Source organism: Oncorhynchus masou, chromosome 15, assembly GCF_036934945.1.
Source record: "Oncorhynchus masou masou isolate Uvic2021 chromosome 15, UVic_Omas_1.1, whole genome shotgun sequence".
In the NCBI taxonomy this organism is placed as follows: Eukaryota; Metazoa; Chordata; class Actinopteri; order Salmoniformes; family Salmonidae; genus Oncorhynchus; species Oncorhynchus masou.
This window is the reverse complement of record NC_088226.1, coordinates 51,021,853-51,039,836: the sequence shown is the minus strand read 5'-3', so window position 1 is coordinate 51,039,836 and position 17,984 is coordinate 51,021,853. Positions and strand designations below refer to the sequence as shown.

At 41.6% G+C, this 17,984-nt stretch overlaps 1 protein-coding gene across 2 annotated transcripts in view; it reads right to left on the bottom strand.

Annotated features, from left to right (window-relative positions):
- LOC135556405 (oxysterol-binding protein-related protein 9-like) overlaps positions 1 to 16,892 on the bottom strand; it is a 36,664-nt gene extending 19,772 nt beyond the window's left edge. For both annotated transcript variants that reach the window (XM_064989589.1, XM_064989590.1), the window contains exons 1-4: positions 16,769 to 16,892; positions 8,442 to 8,492; positions 6,559 to 6,637; positions 123 to 199 (exon numbers count right to left, since the gene is read on the bottom strand). In XM_064989589.1, coding sequence (XP_064845661.1) covers positions 123 to 199; positions 6,559 to 6,637; positions 8,442 to 8,492; positions 16,769 to 16,879 — 318 coding nt within the window. In that variant the 5' untranslated portion in view covers positions 16,880 to 16,892. The remainder of the gene's footprint in view (positions 1 to 122; positions 200 to 6,558; positions 6,638 to 8,441; positions 8,493 to 16,768) is intronic.
- Between the last annotated feature and the right edge of the window lie 1,092 nt (positions 16,893 to 17,984).

The following is a 17,984-nucleotide window of genomic DNA, read 5'->3' as shown; positions in this document are numbered from 1 at the left end:
CATGTAAATGTGTTGAGCAAAATCTCTTTCCTCTCAGGCTGAACTCAGGGGCAAGACACCTAGTACAGCCAGTATCACTAGTGTGAAGCTAGTCTGAACAGATCAGTGAGTGAGTGACTTACCCGCAGTTGAAGGGTGTGGCGGAGAATAGTCCCCTCTAAGGCATGGATCCACTTCTCCCGTTCGTCTGCATCTCGAGCTGAGAGGGAAAGCGCACAAAACACACCAGATCAGCCATAGTACAGATGGGAATTCTTACAACAGCAACGGAGTACATAACCTAGTAGATACAACAAGGACTAGAGCACCTCATCTGTGCTCATCTTGCCCAACTAGTTAGCTATGTGCTCATTGTGCTGTGCCATGCAGTTGCTGGGGGGGGGGTTCTTGCAACCCTTCTGGTGCGTCGCTGGGCAAGAGAGTAGGAAGGCAGGTCTCCTGACGAGACACACAGCCTGTTGCCAGGCACGGCTGCACCCTCATAGCAAATAAACAGAGCAAATAAAGCCTCTAATATTTACACTTACGAGCCCAGAGTCCATGGAACCTCTATACTCAGTATTTTTGCATTTTTACCACATTCTTGCCTGCATACGCCTTGCTGGTGACGAGTGGTAGTAGTGGTGTGCAGATGTGGATGGGCGTCAATTTTAATAAACCATTGAATATACACCATCAAAATAAATCCATTATTAATTTGTTTAGGCAGCTCCTAATAAACATAAGTCTAATTAAACGTAACTTCAAAAACAATTGAATGGCATATTTTGAGTTTGTTACGTCCAAATTAATGAAATCAATAGTTCATTATTTTGTTCATTAAAACCGACAAGACACACCTACCCCCATTACAGTGATATTTTGAATCATAGCCCAAGCCCATCCACGTTTAATCTCTTTTTGACCCTCTCTCCACTTCGTTAGGGAGCAGGCATTAGATAGATTTCATAATAATACCGATCCTATTAGAAATACAGGTCTGGTGTTCATATTTCACAACCTCTGGACTTTTGGAGTACGCGATGGGGCAAGATAATAGTCCTACACTTCATTTAGGCTACATTATTGCATGGTTAACGTTTCTGATCGGTGATAGATGAGTAAACGACGATTAGCTATGCCACCTCCACTTATTTGCCCAGCCAGAAACCAATTACCCAAATAGCCTACACAGACAGAGATTCAGTGAAACAAAATCACATTGATTGATTGATTGATTATCAGACAAGTCAGTGAAGTCACAGGCTTCTGGTCAGAAGTAGGCTTGGGCTACTAAGCAACTGCGAGTGAAGAGCAAAAGTAATCCACTTGTTCAAACTAGTTTGGGGGCGGCAGGTTGCCTAGTGGTTAAAGCATTGGGCCAGTAACCGAAAGGTTGTTAGATCAAATCCCCGCACTGACATCTGTCGTTCTGCCCCTGAACAAGGCAGTTAACCCACTGTTCCCTGGTAGGCCGTCATTGTAAATAAGAATTTGTTCTTAACTGACTTGCCTAGTTAAACCTAGTTTAAAAAAAACTTTATTTAACAAGTGGATTATTTTGCTCTTCAAAAAAACCTAGCCAGTTGGGAGTCTGTGTGTGTACTTTCCGTCGTACCACAGCACGGTAAAGCAACACACCAGTTGAAAATATTGAAAGCATGCGGTACACACCTCAGCCTTGCGCAGCATCCAGAAGTCATTCAATGCACCAATTGTATTGACTTCCCCCAGAACGCAAAAAGTTTGATGCAGCTGGACATGAGGCATAAGAGTGCGGGCCAATGCCGCCTCACATGCTGACCAGACCGCACACGCCATCACACGCAAGTTGATTTTGTCCCCCCACACAAGACGAGATCAGGACACACAGGTTGAAATATCAAAACAAACTCTGAACCAACTGTATTTATTTGGGGACAGGTCAAAAACATTAAACATTTATAGCAATTTAGATAGCTAGCTTGCGGTTGCTAGCTAATTTGTTCTGGGATATAAATATTGGGTTGTTATTTGACCTGAAATGCACAAGGTCCTCTACTCCTCCAATTAATCCAGATAAAACGGTAAACCAAATTTGTTTCTCTTCATCTCTCTTCCTTCAGGCTTCTTTTTCTTCTTTGGACTTTATATAGCGGTTGGCAACCAACTTCACGGTGCATTAGTACAACTGACTGGAGTGTGGACATCAGTCCATTTTTCAATCACCCATGTAGGTATATGTTCCTAAAAACCAATGAGAAGATTTGAGAGGCAGAACTTGCAGCACGTTGAGCGTCACAAATAGAAATAAGTTATATTTTAGCACCCAGCTATGCAGACACCCGCGAGCAGTGTGGGTGCAATGATTGAACTACATGTATACACTACGGTTCAAAAGTTTGGGGTCACTTAGAAATGTACTTGTTTTTTTAAAGAAAAGCACATGTTTTGGTCCATTAAAATAACATCAAATTGATTGGAAATAGAGTGTAGACATTGTTAATATTATAAATGACCATTGTAGCTAGAAAAGGCAGATTTTTTTATGGAATATCTACATAGGCGTTCCAACGGCATGTCGTGTTCGCTAATCCAGGTTTATCATTTTAAAAAGACTAATTGATCATTAGAACATTTTGCAATTATGTTAGCACAGATGAAAACGGTTGTTCTGATTAAAGAAGCAATAAAACTGGCCTTCTTTAGACTAGTTGAGGCTACTAATGTTTTCCTAAATTTTTCTGAGTCATCCTATTATTCTGATTGATGGCTGTGGGAATTGAACAAGAGCTTGAGGGAGACGTTATGGGTCTGTGGGTTAATCCATCTAAATATGCCTATCGAGTTAAAGTTAAACAGTCCAAAATCTGAAAGGGAACATTGACACATTTTCATAAATGTTTGCTGCATTTCATAAACAAAGAAAGTTATCAACATAAACATTTGAGAATTGTTTGTTTTCTGATCGCAATTAAGCAAACAGCATTGCGAAAAGATGAAATACAATTTTTTTTTTTAAAGGACAAAAACAACAATCATAATGGGCAATCCAGTATTTCGTCACAGGTGACTGGTGGCCTGGGGAAGTTTAATAGAGATGTAAAATACAATGTACCCAGATGATTGATGGATAGGAGCTCAGGATGAAAGCCCAAAGTTTTTAAAGACATTAGAAGCAGCCAGGGCTCATGCCAGGCCCTCACCGCGTTGCCTCAACACTCTCTCACCTCAATGTCTGTGCTAATTTAATTGAGGCGCACTTTGCTTTACAAAACCTTTCTATAGATGCGTGTCTACCCCATAATAGCAAAAGGGTCAATCTGCCGTGAGAATGGCGCAAAACAAACATCCTGTATTGTAAGAATAAATTGTGTGAAATACTGTATGTTGGTGTCACATCAGTGTCCAACAACAAAAAAAGAAGAGAAAACAAAGATGCTTGCTTGATTATTAGATAGAAAGTAGTGCTCTTTCAACCTGGTTGCATGGCATGTAAAGAGCTAATGAAGAATCTCCCTTCTACCTAAAGCCCTTTGTGTGACAGTGAGGGTGCACTGTTTGGTCAGTTCTACACCTATCTGTGACTTGCAAGCAAACACTGTATCCCTGTGTGATATTTACTGTGCATGACAAACATGGCCACTCCTAGCCAGAAGAGGGAATGCAAAGTCTGTCATAACACCAACCATCATTACTGGGGTCAGTCTTGAGCATGATATAGGCTACAGACATTGCTGATGAAGTGATAGCAACAGAAAATTAACAACAGTAGGAGATATTGAACACTTACAGAACTTGGAGACCAATAAAAACAAATCGTTCTGTACAGCACGTCTAGTGGTTCCAATTTTCTTCATTTATATAATATGAACTCTTGGTGTGACTGTTTTACATGAATAACAGTGGTGGCTTGAAGCTTAGGCAAGTCATAAACTTGTGCAGTCCCCCAGAGTTCAACACAGAGCCCAAACAGGCCATGACAGGGCACGCACTCACAACCCAATTAGGACCTAATGCTTCCCCTCTCCCCCAGAAGGTAGGTGGATCCTCTGGATGAAAGCAAAGTGTATTATTATTAACTCCTGGGCCATTAGTGCACAAAGAGGGCATTCTCCAGAGCACGGCTTATTACTGACAGCCAGGCCCAGAGAGATAAAGAGGCGGGGGGTGGTGGAGAGACCGGAGAGTCTTCAGCAAGGTGACAGCAGTCTGACAGACACACTGCTAGTGCCTAACAAGCAGATGATTCCATTTCCTCTCTGGTTTACGCATTATCACATTCCTAAGACACACCAATCAAAACTGCTCTGCTGCCTTCCTCCAAAGGATGTGAATCATATATTGTTCACCTCTTCTTCTGCCTCCCCTATTTGGCTGAATGAATGGAATGTAGATGGTATGATGCACAGCAGTTTTTGGTAAACACCATAAAGTAGTATGATGATTGAGAGAGTGTGGTTTGGAGTAAATCTCTGTGTGTGCTAATGACGGCATGTTATTTTTAGGGAGAAAACAGAGTAAATGTTATTTCCTAGCTACAGACTATGCTGAAGCAGACTGCTCTCTGCGGTCACTGTGGTGAGGTAGGAGCCCCTTGCAGAACAAGTATGATGTCAAGGCATCACAGCTCCATTCTAGTCACAGACCCTTTCTAACACACATTTACTGGAGTCATCCCCCCAGGTCACATACAGGTCAGCTATCCCCCAAGATAAGCTCAATACCTAGTCATACATCACTTTGCATGTACACAGTGCTATAATCCATATACTGCGCAGAACCACTAGATCTCCTCTCTACAACAGGCAACCTGCTCGTCATGGGCTTGGCCATTGCATTCAGCAGTTTCCCAGGCTAAACATTTTTGTCTGTATGGGGGCCGGGTGAAGAGCTCTTTAGCACAGGGGGGGGTGTGCTGTGTAAAGTGGGAGTTGAAGGGATCTGATGCTCCGCCAGAAAAAGAGCCTGATGAATTATGGATGATCCTCGAAATAGAAATACAGAGCCTCTCTCTCTGCATCCGTCATCTGTGGCCGCCCCATACCTCACTCATGCTCCGCTCCAGTCCTCTTCTGACACAGCCCGCCTGCCTGCCGCAGCACCACACCAGAACAAACGTGTTCAACATCAGCTGGATCCCGAGTAACGCATCTCCAACAGGAAACATCTGGAGGAGTAGCGCATATATCCTTTGTGTCCTTTTCAAGTGGAAATGAGTATGTCCTTGTGATAGAAAATAATTCCCATAGGCTTGGGTGACAGATGGGTTGTGAAATGGCCGTAAAGTTCCCATCTTTTCCACGTAATCGTAGAATAGCTTTTCAACTCCCCAGAGCTAGGAATCCAAAAGTCTTTCAAGGATGCATTTTTTAAAGGGTGAACTCAGATGACATTTGGAGATACGAATAATAGTAGACCAAAAGACAAAATGAAAACTGGCTTAGTTATGACCATAGAAATAGGAATTAGAACTCAAACAACTTGACATATGAATTTCAAATTGAATCAGACATAACAATATCATAGAATTATGACCTCAGCCGACAGTCTTAATAAACAGGTGACCTGAAACAATCTTCCATAATACTTTTTCTTTAAACCATCAAGCCTTTTCAACATATTTTCTAAAAGTTCATGAAACGTCTTCCACGTTAAACCGCTATAGAAAACACAGTTTATCAAAGAAAACGGTAAGCTACAAAACCACCAACACAAATATGTAGGAAACGACTACTACCGCTGCTTCACTGAATCATGCCCTTCGACCTGCTAACCGAGGTCAGCATGCATACATCTCCTTACCCTTCCTTTTGTAGAACCACAGCATACAGTTTCGGAACATAGCAATGGGAGATGGCATGGAGGAGGTGGAGGTGGGCCCACCATGGATAACGTGCTGGTGGCGGTAGTGGTGGCTGTGGGGGGGGGGGGCGTGAGGATGGGGTTGTGACAAGGTGGAGGAGGTTAGAGACCTGGAGGAGAGAGGTCCGCTTGATGGACGGACGGTGTAGCTGCTGTCCGGGGAAAAGGGGTGGGGTGAGGGGTGTCTGGGAGAGGGGCCAGTCCTGTCTCTGTGAAGTGGCGGTGTTCAGGGTGGGGAGCGGCAGTGCAGATAGCTTGGCTTTTAGCTCAGCAGTATTCGTTTTATTCCCAGAGGCGGTAGAAAATGCAAGTAATCTTCCTAAAAAAAAGAGCCTCCTTCGCTTCTTTCCATTACAGAAGAATCTTGGTGTGGAATAAATCTTGCTTTAGCCCCTACCCATTTCACTTCTACTTTGCAAAGCTGCCAGATGCTGCTGATGAAAGAGGAAGGTTCCACAGAGACGACGAGACACTCAAATGCCTAGATGTGCGTGTCTGCTTGTGTTGTCGCACCGATATAATAATCCTCCTTTTAAAAAAAGCAGGAAAGAGCGTATGCGAGAGAGAGAGAGAGAGAGAGAGAGAGAGAGAGAGAAAAAACAAGCTACAAAGAGAGCCTACACGCGATCAGACTGCCGTATGCAGCATTGACAGATTTACTCCAAACAACATGGGAGTCAGCAGAGTGGGAGGTGAGGGAGAGGGGAGTAGAAAAAAAACAAACAAGAGACTCACCTTGAAAATGGAAAGTCTTCTGGTCCACAGTGATGGTGAATGTGCTGTCGTCCTCGTCATCGATTCCTATTACAGCTCCCTGGGAAACCAAAAACGAAGAGGCAGTGAGACGTCACCATCCCCCTCTCTTGCTCACTATCAAAAACCCACCGAGGCATGGGAGAATGAGGGAAAGAGGAGGGGGTGCCTGGGTGGAGGGAGAGATGCAGGAACAGGTATCGAACAGACAGACATTGGGGACCAGCTGCATAGAAGGAAAGAAAATCTCTGCAGAACTGTTTGTGACATGGCACCTAGCAACAGTATATCTCAAACCTGCTTGCTTGTCAAAACCAACCTTGGGGGAAAAAAAAGGCATATGCTTATCTTTTCATTAAGTAAAACATTTCTGATATAATTACCCATAAAGATGCATTAAGACTTTCCATGTACCGAGGGTGAGGTGTAGGCGTCCATTATCACAGAGAACCACTACAGTATATGATGACTCATTAAAAGACAATGCTCTGGCAGCTGGCTTCACACAGACAAAGGCACTGGTACAAAATGAGGAACGCGCGTTCAACGAGCCATGAGTGTAATTAGGCTAGAAATAATGTAACCTAGGTGTTTATACATGTGGTGTGCGTTTAGCCCTTGTGTGTTTCTGAGGACAAGAAGAAAATTCCATCACGTCATAAGTAAATCCACTGTACTGTCCCAACTGTCTAAAGCTTGTACTAGGAGGAAATATACTCAACTACGCTAGTAATCAATCAATGTATAGCACAATTCCATATTCAACCAGGCTATGCCTGCAAGTCAATAATTTTATGCTTGACACTTAGAGATTGGCTAAACGCCCAAACATTACAACACACACAACTCTGTACACATATAAGAATCTAGGAAAATGCTGCTCAGAGTAAGATATGTTCGCTTTACCTGACAACACTAACATGCGAATGCTCATATACCTTCAAAATCAGCACAAAACAGATGAAAGTCATGAGAAATATTGTTTTCACAATTCCATTATTGATCATCTGACCAACCAACAAGAAAGAGGGGTATCAATTTCACAAGCTTGAGAATCTAGGCAACTGTTGTATTCTCAAAGCTGTGGATTGCAGCAGAGTGTGTGATGTCTATGAAAGGTATTTTTGCATAAATGTGAACATTGTCTCTTGGCAAAAATAAACAAATTCTGACAATGAGTTGTCCTTCACAAATTATTGCCAAAACTTAAGTTCAAAAAAACAAAACAAAGACAACTACGCACATGACGATACTCATACGTTGTACTCTTACCCTAAAAAAATGGGCTATTCAAAACGTATGCGTTTTTCAATTGTGGGTACTGAATTCAAGATGGTATGTTTGCCCAATTCTCACCTCTACTCATAAAAGTATTAGAATAAAGAATTAAAATCCTACTTCATCTAGTCTAGATTAAAAAAATATACCAAACAGGTTGTTTCCCCCAAGACATTTCAATATATAAAACTATTTGTTTAAAAAGTAAAACCTCTGTTTGAGCTGAAGTTCAAAGTAGATCTCTGAATGCTATGCTACTAAATTATGTATAGTTTGTTTTTTCTATCCTCAAGAAACTAAGGGCAAGTCAATGGGCAAGCTCGGATCCATTTTAGGAAACAAAAAATCATTTTTTGTTAGTGTCTATTGCAGGTATAAGAAATAAATCAAATGCTGCCATCTAGTGGCAATATTTTCACAAACTTCTGGAACGTGCTGATATTAAATAGCCTTGTATTGTATAGCCAAAGAACTACAACAGAACAGTATTAGGCTAGATAGGAAAATATCTACTTGTTCAGCAGGTGCAAATTGTCCCTCTTAGCACATAGGCTAATGAGCATCAACAACCCAAACCAGATCCTTACCCGGAGACGCACACATCCTCTTCTCGAGCCACGCATCATCTTGTCCTTGGACTGAAAATGAACAAGAACAAAATAGGTTTCAATCACACACACACACACCCCCCCTGCAAACTCCGTTCACACACATTTCCACTCTAAGTTTACTCATGATCAAGTTCACCAGTGAAAAGTTCCTGGAACATCATACATGTAGATAGCAAGCTAAGATTCTATGGTAAAAATCCCTGCAAGACAGAGTTGTGAGTGCTCTAGTATAGCATCTCATCTGCAAGTATGACACAGCCGCAGTTTGAGACTGGTCCCAGATCTGTTTGTGCTCTTGCCAAGTCCATTGTCAAGCCAAATGTTTGGTATAACAATGATTGATGAGTTGACATGATAGCAAAGACTGGCACTCCGGCTATAAATTACATACACTGTAACCAAAAGTGCCCCTACTACTGTTGTTCAGTGTAGGGTCACATTGAATTTGTTTAGTACCAGCAGATACAGCTAACTCCCAAAATAAAGAAAACACTTCATTATGAAGGATAAAATATATTGAAAGCTGGTGCTTCCACACAATTGTGGTTCCTGAGTTAAGAAATTAAAACATCCCATCATCCTTAGGGTCATGTACACTGAACAAAAATAAAATATAAATACAACATGTAAAGTGTGGTCCCATGTTTCATGAGATAAAATAAAAGATCCCAGAAATGTTCTATATGCACAGAAAGCTTATTTCTCTCAAATTCTGTGTGCACACGTGTTAACATCCCTATAAGTGTGCATTTCTCCTTTGCCAAGACAATCCATCCACCTGACAGGTGTGGCATATCAAGAAGCTGTTTAAGCAGCACGATCATTACACAGGTGCACCTTGTGCTGGGGACAATAAAATGCCACTAAAATGTGCAGTTGTCACACAACACTGCCACAGATGTCTCAAGTTGAGGGAGTGTGCAATTAGCATGTTGACTGCAGGAATGTCCGCCAGAGAATTGAACGTTAATTTCCCTACCATAAGCCGACTCCAACGTAATTTTAGAGAACTTGGAAATACGTCCAACCGGCCTCACCACTGTTATGTGGGCGAGCAGTTTGCTGATGTCAATGTTGCAAACAGAGTGCACCGTTGTGTCAGTGGGGTTATGGTATGGGCAGGCATAAACTATGGACAACAAACACAATTGCATTTTATAGATTTTACTGTAACTCAGGAAAGTCTTTGAAATTGTTGCATGTTGCATTTACATTTCTTTTCAGTTCATAAAAATGGCCAGTTGCCCATTATTTAGTCAACCATGGTAAGAAGAGATTTCGGTGACTTTGAAAGAGGGGTCTCAAAGGAGCATATGGGGTTTATAGGGTGTGTGTGTATGCCCCTCAGTCACCAGATCTCAACCCAATTAAACACTTATGGGAGATTCTGGAGCAGCGCCTGAGACAACGTTTTCCACCACCATCAACAAAAATCGAAATCAAATTGTATGTCCCATGCTTCATAAACAACAGGTGTAGCCTAACAGTGAAACGCTTACTTACTGCCCTTCCCAACAATGCAGAAAGAAAAAAAGATTAATAGAAAATAACACGAAAAATAAACACAATGAACTGTCGTTCTGCCCCTGAACAGGCAGTTAACCCACTGTTCCTAGGCCGTCATTGAAAATAAGAATTTGTTCTTAACTGACTTGCCTAGTTAAATAAAAGGTCAAATAAAAAAAATAAAGATAACTTGTCTATATACATTGGGTACCAGCAGCGTATGTGATCAGTCAAAAGAGTTTGACCCTTTTTGCTCTATGCAGGTAGTTAAATAGTTAACCAAAAGCTTCTCGGTATATCTATTTAGCAGTCGTATGGCTTGGAGGTTCCCGGTATAACTATTTAGCAGTCTTATGGCTTGGAGGTAGAAGCTGTTCAGAGTCCTGTTGGTTCCAGTCTTGGTGCGTCGGTACAGCTTGCCGTGCGGTAGTAGTCTATTACTAAATGATGGAATTTATCGTGGAAGAATGGTGTCGCATCCCTCCAATCGTTTCAGGCATTTGTAGAATCTAAACCAAGGCGCATTGAAGCTGTTCTGGTGGCATGTTGTGGCCCAGTCACATCAGAAGCTAGCAGATTCATTATTTGCCAACAACGGCTGCAAATTCAGATAAAACTACATCATGTTTTGAAGTTCTCTTTTCTTGCTTTGTCTAACAACACGATCAAGAACCTAGCAAATAAGTTTTGTAGGTCAGAGTGCAGTATTTATTTTGTTTCAAAGCACAAACCTTTGTTAGCCCGTTTCTCACACTGGCTTTTGCCACAGAGGGCGCAGGTTTGCTCCAGCAAGTCAGGGGGTTGCCTAGCAACACTTGCATCGTCTGTACAGCGCGACAAATCCCCATGATTTGAGAATTTGTTCCAACAGAACAGCAAGCGCAACAGCCAAATATAGCTTTGAAAAAAAACATTTCAACTAATAGGTAGAAGTATTTAACAAAATAACTACATTATGGCATTGACTAATTATAAACTATTTACATAATATAGGCCTAATAGAGATGTGGGTACATTTGTGGACAAACTTCTTACTTACTCAACCTTTAAGACGCAATGTTGGTGTTTCCTTTATTTTGGCAGTTACCTGTAGTTAGACTTGCATGAGATTGGGATACTGGATTTATCTGTATCGTAAAACCTTCCCGTCTTTGTGAATGACAGTAAAATTGGCATATTTGTGGCTACCTGTGAGATAGTTTATTGTGACACAGTGGAGCATATTATTTTCATGATTTTCCTTCTGTTCAATGGTCGTATACACACACCTAGTGGCCAGTTTGTTAGCTACACCCATCTAGAACTGGGTTGGACCCCCCCTTTGCTTAAAGAACAGCCTGCATTCTTCTTTGGGGCATGGAAACATTGCTTAAATTAGTATCAAGGGACCTAACATGCCAGGAAAACATTCTCCACAACATTACTCCACCAGCCTGTACTGTTGACACAAGGCAGGATGGGGCTATGGACTCATGCTGCTTACTACAAATCCTGACTGCCATCAATCAGCATGATGCAACAGGAACCAGGATTCGTCGGACCAGGCAACATTTTTCCATTCTTCAATTGTCCAATGCTGGTGATTGCGTTCCCACTGGAGCCGCTTCTTCTTGTTTTTAGCTTATAGGAGTGGAAAGCGGTGTGGACCTCTGCTGCAATAGCCCATCCGTGACAAGGACTGACGAGTTGTGCATTGTACTGCACCGTTATGTTCCTGTTTGTGATCCACCTATTAGCGTGCACGATTCTTGCCATTCTCCTTCTTACATCAACAAGCTGTTTTCGCCCACAGCACTGCTTCTGACTGGATGCTTTTTGTTTGTTGCACCATTCTTGGTGAACCCTAGACAATGTCGTGCCTGAAAAGCCCAGGAGGCCAGCCGTTTCTGAGATACTGCAACCGGCGCGCCTGGCACCAACGACGGTACCACGTTCAAAGTCGCTTAGGTCACTCATTTTGCTCATTCTACTGTTTAATCGAGCAGTAACTGAATGCCTCAATGCCTGCTTTATATACAGTGGGGCAAAAAAGTATTTAGTCAGCCACCAATTGTGCAAGTTCTCCCACTTAAAAAGATGAGAGAGGCCTGTAATTTTCATCATGGGTACACTTCAACTATGACAGACAAAATGAGAAAAAAATCCAGAAAATCACATTGTAGGATTTTTAATGAATTTATTTGCAAATTATGGTGGAAAATAAGTATTTGGTCAATAACAAAAGTTGATCTCAATACTTTGTTATATACCCTTTGTTGGCAATGACAGAAGTCAAATGTTTTCTGTAAGTCTTCACAAGGTTTTCACACACTGTTGCTGGTATTTTGGCCCATTCCTCCATGCAGATCTCCTCTAGAGCAGTGATGTTTTGGGGCTGTTGCTGGGCAACACGGACTGTCAACTCCCTCCAAAGATTTTCTATGGGGTTGAGATCTGGAGACTGGCTAGGTCACTCCAGAACCTTGAAATGCTTCTTACGAAGCCACTCCTTCGTTGCCCGGGCGGTGTGTTTGGGATCATTTTCATGCTGAAAGACCCAGCCACGTTTCATCTTCAATGCCCTTGCTGATGGAAGGAGGTTCTCACTCAAAATCTCACAATACATGGCCCCATTCATTCTTTCCTTTACACGGATCAGTCGTCCTGGTCCCTTTGCAGAAAAACATCCCCAAAGCATGATGTTTCCACCCCCATGCTTCACAGTAGGTATGGTGTTCTTTGGGTGCAACTCAGCATTCTTTGTCCTCCAAACACAATGAGTTGAGTTTTTACCAAAAAGTTATACTTTGGTTTCATCTGACCATATGACATTCTCCCAATCTTCTTCTGGATCATCCAAATGCTCTCTAGCAAACTTCAGACGGGCCTGGACATGTACTGGCTTAAGCAGGGGGACACGTCTGGCACTGCAGGATTTGAGTCCCTGGCGGCGTAGTGTGTTACTGATGGTAGGCTTTGTTACTTTGGTCCCAGCTCTCTGCAGGTCATTCACTAGGTCCTCCCGTGTGGTTCTGGGATTTTTGCTCACCGTTCTTGTGATCATTTTGACCCCACGGGGTGAGATCTTGCGTGGAGCCCCAGATCGAGGGAGATTATCAGTTGTGTTGTATGTCTTCCATTTCCTAATAATTGCTCCCACAGTTGATTTCTTCAAACCAAGCTGCTTACCTATTGCAGATTCAGTCTCCCCAGCCTGGTGCAGGTCTACGATTTTGTTTCTGGTGTCCTTTGACAGCTCTTTGGTCTTGGTCATAGTGGAGTTTGGAGTGTGACTGTTTGAGGTTGTGGACAGGTGTATTTTATACTGATCACTTAAAACAGGTGCTATTAATACAGGTAACGAGTGGAGGACAGAGGAGCCTCTTAAAGAAGATGTTACAGGTCTGTGAGAGCCAGAAATCTTGCTTGTTTGTAGGTAACCAAATACTTATTTTCCACCATAATTTGCAAATAAATTCATAAAAAAAATCCTACAATGTGATCTTCTGGATTTTATTTTCTCATTTTGTCTGTCATAGTTGAAGTGTACATATGATGAAAATTACAGGCCTCTCATATTTTTAAGTGGGAGAACTTGCACAATTGGTGGCTGACTAAATACTTTTTCGCCCCACTGTAGCAAGACATGGCCATGTGACTCACTGTCTGTAGGAGCTAACCATTTTTTTGAACAGGGTAGCGTACATAACAAACTGGCCATTGAGTGTGTATGACCAAAGATTCTTGACTTAGTTATAATGCCTAAAGCATGAATCATAGTCTACAGACGTTGAGGAGCGATAGTCTGGCATTCCATTCTGAGATAGATAGGCGGGAGACCACCATCAGCAGGAAACTCACAACGCGAATAATCACCTGCCCACAATTTCCAACCAACGCGCCTCTGGTATGGGTCCTCTATTAATTTGACAGTGGCGACATTTCTCCTGTCCCATCCCTTAGGTTTACCCATCAAAGTGGCAGGGTCAGGCTGTTGAAAATAGTAGAACAAAATGGCTTTAGGTTGTCACCAAGGAAAAATAAATAATAGCGCCAACTTCGACGGGCTATGTTGCTTTATGAAGGGTGCAATCAATGATACAAGGTAGCTAAAAAAAAGAAGAAAAAACAAGAGGGGTGGCAATGTTACTAGCCGACTACCACCCGGTACTCTACTCTGCACTTTAGAGACTGCTAACCATTCAACACTGGTCACTTTAATAAATGTTTACATACCGTTTTACCAACATACTATATAACTACTGCTGTACACACTTTTCTATTCATATACTGTCTATATACTGTACCAGTCAAATGTTTGGACACAGCTTCACATTCAAGGGTTTTTCTTCATTTTTACTATTTTCCACATTGTAGAATAATAGTATAGACATCATAACTATGAAATAACACATAAGGAATCATATAGTAACCAAAAAAAGTGTTAAAATATATTTTATCTTTGAGATTCTTCAAAGTAGCCACCCTTTGCCTCGATGACAGCTTTGCACACTCTTGGCATTCTCTCAACCAGCTTCACCTGGAATGCTTTTCCAACAGTCTTGAAGGAGTTCCTGAGCACTTATTTCCTGAGCACTTGTTGGCTGCTTTTCCTTCACTCTGCGGTCCAACTCCTCCCAAACCTTCTCAATTAGGTTGAGGTCGGGTGATTGTGGAGGCCAGGACATCTGATGCAGCACTCCATCACTCTTCTTCTTGGTCGAATGGCCCTTACGCAGCCTGGAGGTGAGTTGGGTCATTGTCCTGTTGAAAAACAAATGATAGTCCCACTAAGCCCAAACCAGATGGGACGGCGCATCACTGCAGAATGCTGTGGAAGACATGCTGGTTAAGTGTGCCTTGAATTCTAAATAAATCACAGACAGAGTCATCAGCAAAGCACCCCCACACCTCCTCCATGCTTCACGGTGGGAAACACACATTTGAAGATAATCTGTTTACCTACTCTGCGTCTCACGAAGACACAACGGTTGGAACTAAAAATCTTTCAACTTGGACTCATCAGACCAAAGGACAGAATTCCATCGGTCTAATGTCCATTGCTCGTGTTTCTTGGTCCAAGCAAGTCTCTTCTTATTGGTGTCCTCTAGTAGTGGTTTCTTTGCAGCAATTTGACCATGAAGACCAGATTCACTCAGTCTCCTCTGAACAGTTGATATTGAGATGTGTCGGTTACTTGTACTCTGAAGCATTTATTTGGGCGGCAATTTCTGAAACTGGTAACGATAATGAACGTATCCTCTGGGTCTTCCATTCCTGTGGCGGTCCTCATGAGAGCCAGTTTCATCATAGCGCTTGATGGTTTTTGCAACTGCACTTGAAATTTTCCAGATTACTGACCTTCATGTCTTAAAGTAATGATGGACTGTCATTTCTCTTTGCTTATTTGACCTGTTCTTGCCATAATATGGACTTGGTCTTTTACCAAATAGAGCAATCTTCTGTATACCCCCCTACCTCGTCATAATTCAACTGATTGGCTCAAACACATTAAGAAGGAAAGAAATTCCACAAATAAACAAGGCACACCTGTTAATTTAAATTAATTCCTGGTGACTACCTCATGAAGCTGGTTGAGAGAATGCCAAGAGTATGCAAAGCTGTCAAGGCGAAGGGTGGCTACTTTGAAGAATCTCAAATATATTTAGTTTTGTTTAACACTTTTTTGGTTACTACATGATTCCATGTGTTATTTCATAGTTTCGATGTCTTCACTATTATTCTACAATGTAGAAAATAGTAAAAATAAAGAAAAACCCTGGAATTAGTAGGTGTGTCCAAACTTTGACTGATATAACATATGGCACTGTATAACATATGGCATTGTTTACTCTGATATTTATTGATTTTGGGGATTTGTGTATTGTTTTGTATTTTTCAGTATTACTGCACTGTTGGGAGCTAAAAACTCGCATTTCACTGCATCTGCAATAATATCAGTAAAATGTGTGTATGCGACTAATAAAATATGATTCGATGTCTGTAAACATGAACTATTTTCCTCTGGTGACAGCAAACCAAAACGGTGAAGTCTACTATACATTCTTGTTACGCAGGCAGACTAAGCAGGAAAACAATTGCGTTCACTTGACTAGCTAGTTAACGTTAACTCAATGAACTGACTAACGTTTGTTAGCTAGATAACCATGTCAGCAAAGGAAGGAGACAAGGTTATAATTGTTCCTGCTACGTTGCTTTACATGTCTCGAAAAAAATCTACAGCGCTAACTGACAGCAGAACATGGACATGGAAATGACAGCTACCTAGATAGATAGAACATTTTGAAGAGAAACAACGAGGAAAGAACACAGCCGCATCATTCCAGGAAGTATAGAAAATGCTGGCATTTCATTTGCTCGTTTCTCCTCCAGCATGGATAGGATTGGTCAATAACGGATATGTCCGTAAAGTCCCCGCCCTTTTCTGACAGCTGAGATTCCCAACTCCCGGCACACATCACGCGTTCAAAACAACTGGGAACTCGGAAAACTCCGAATTCAGTGCGTTCTAGACAACTGGAACCTCTGGAAAAAACGAGTTCCGAATGAGAAAAATGGTTTTGAACCGTCACCTAACTCGGAATTCCAAGTCGAAAACTCGGACATCTTTCTAGAGTTCCGACCTGAAGATCACGGACGTCATGATTTGACCCCCCCCCCCGGAGTTCCCAGTTGTCTTGAAAGCACCAACAGGGAGGCCGCTGTCCCTACTCGGTTTTGACAGGCTTTAGCAAATAATAATACCGGACCCGGGAGGTTATCGGCTTATTCATTACGTAATACAATAAAATACGCACCGTGTAGTACGACAGTAAACCCGCATTGTAGTCCAAAACAAACCAGCGATACTGCCAACCTTTCATGACGTTAGTCCATTTGCTCAGCGGTCCCTCCATGATGGACGCCATCTTTACAATTGGCCAAGATTCCAGGGGAGGAGTCAGTATGGAGAAAAAATACGTCACGGGATGGCAAGAATTGACAGCATCCTTAACAGCTGACAGATTGTCAAACAGTTGAAGTTACACTTTTGCTTTCTCATTTGTTGTTCCATAGGTGCACATGGTTATGACACTATAGGCCTATCTCTTCTTTTGGGCCATTATGCCAGGTTACATTGGACATGTTCAAAATGGCATAGCTCTCATACTATTTAGTAAGTACCATATAATGAGTATGTGCATGGCCTCGTGGGCCCCTAGCATTAAGTATATGGGGTAGCATGCTTGAAGAAACAAGATGTCATAATACAGTTGCTGGAAAATTTGATCAGTATCTGTTCATTATCTTAAAATCTTTCCAGATGTTATTTTATAATCCTGAAGAACACGTTTGCAAAATGGGTGGGGCTAACAGAGTATTTTTTTTTAACTATACCAAATACAGTTGTATATTTAAAATATTTAAGATTAGTATAAAGTTCATACTCACATAGTTTGCAAGTATTTAGCATGTAGTATCCCAGTTCAGAACACATCCGTTGTATGCCTTTGAGTTAAATGGCCATGTTTAAATACTCAAAACAGACACCCTTCCTCCACTAAGATGATTAGTGATAGCATAATACACTGTTAATTGAAGCAAAATTAGAAAGATATGTAGGCTGTCATTATAAATAAGAATTTGTTCTTAACTGACTTGCCTAGTCAAATAAAGGTTCAATTACATATAAAAATGTAAAGGATGAAGGTTGCATTAAAACATTTCAGATGACAGTTCCAGGAGCAGGTGTGATGTAATTTAATGCCTGGGTCAGGATGTGTCTTAAATTAAGAAAGGTTTGTATCACGTCACAAAATTATGCAACCCCTAACTGCCCCTGGGCTATCATCGTGTTTCAATCAATATCATTATTTTCCTCCCATCAATTACATTCTATTTACAGTAAAGGAATCACAGGTCAATTTATTTCATCTGATTAACACAAGGCAAGGTGTGAGCTGGTGACTTGAGGCTGCGCTCTTGATTTATCTTTAGAATTTCCCCAAATCAAAAAGATAAATGGACTTTAGA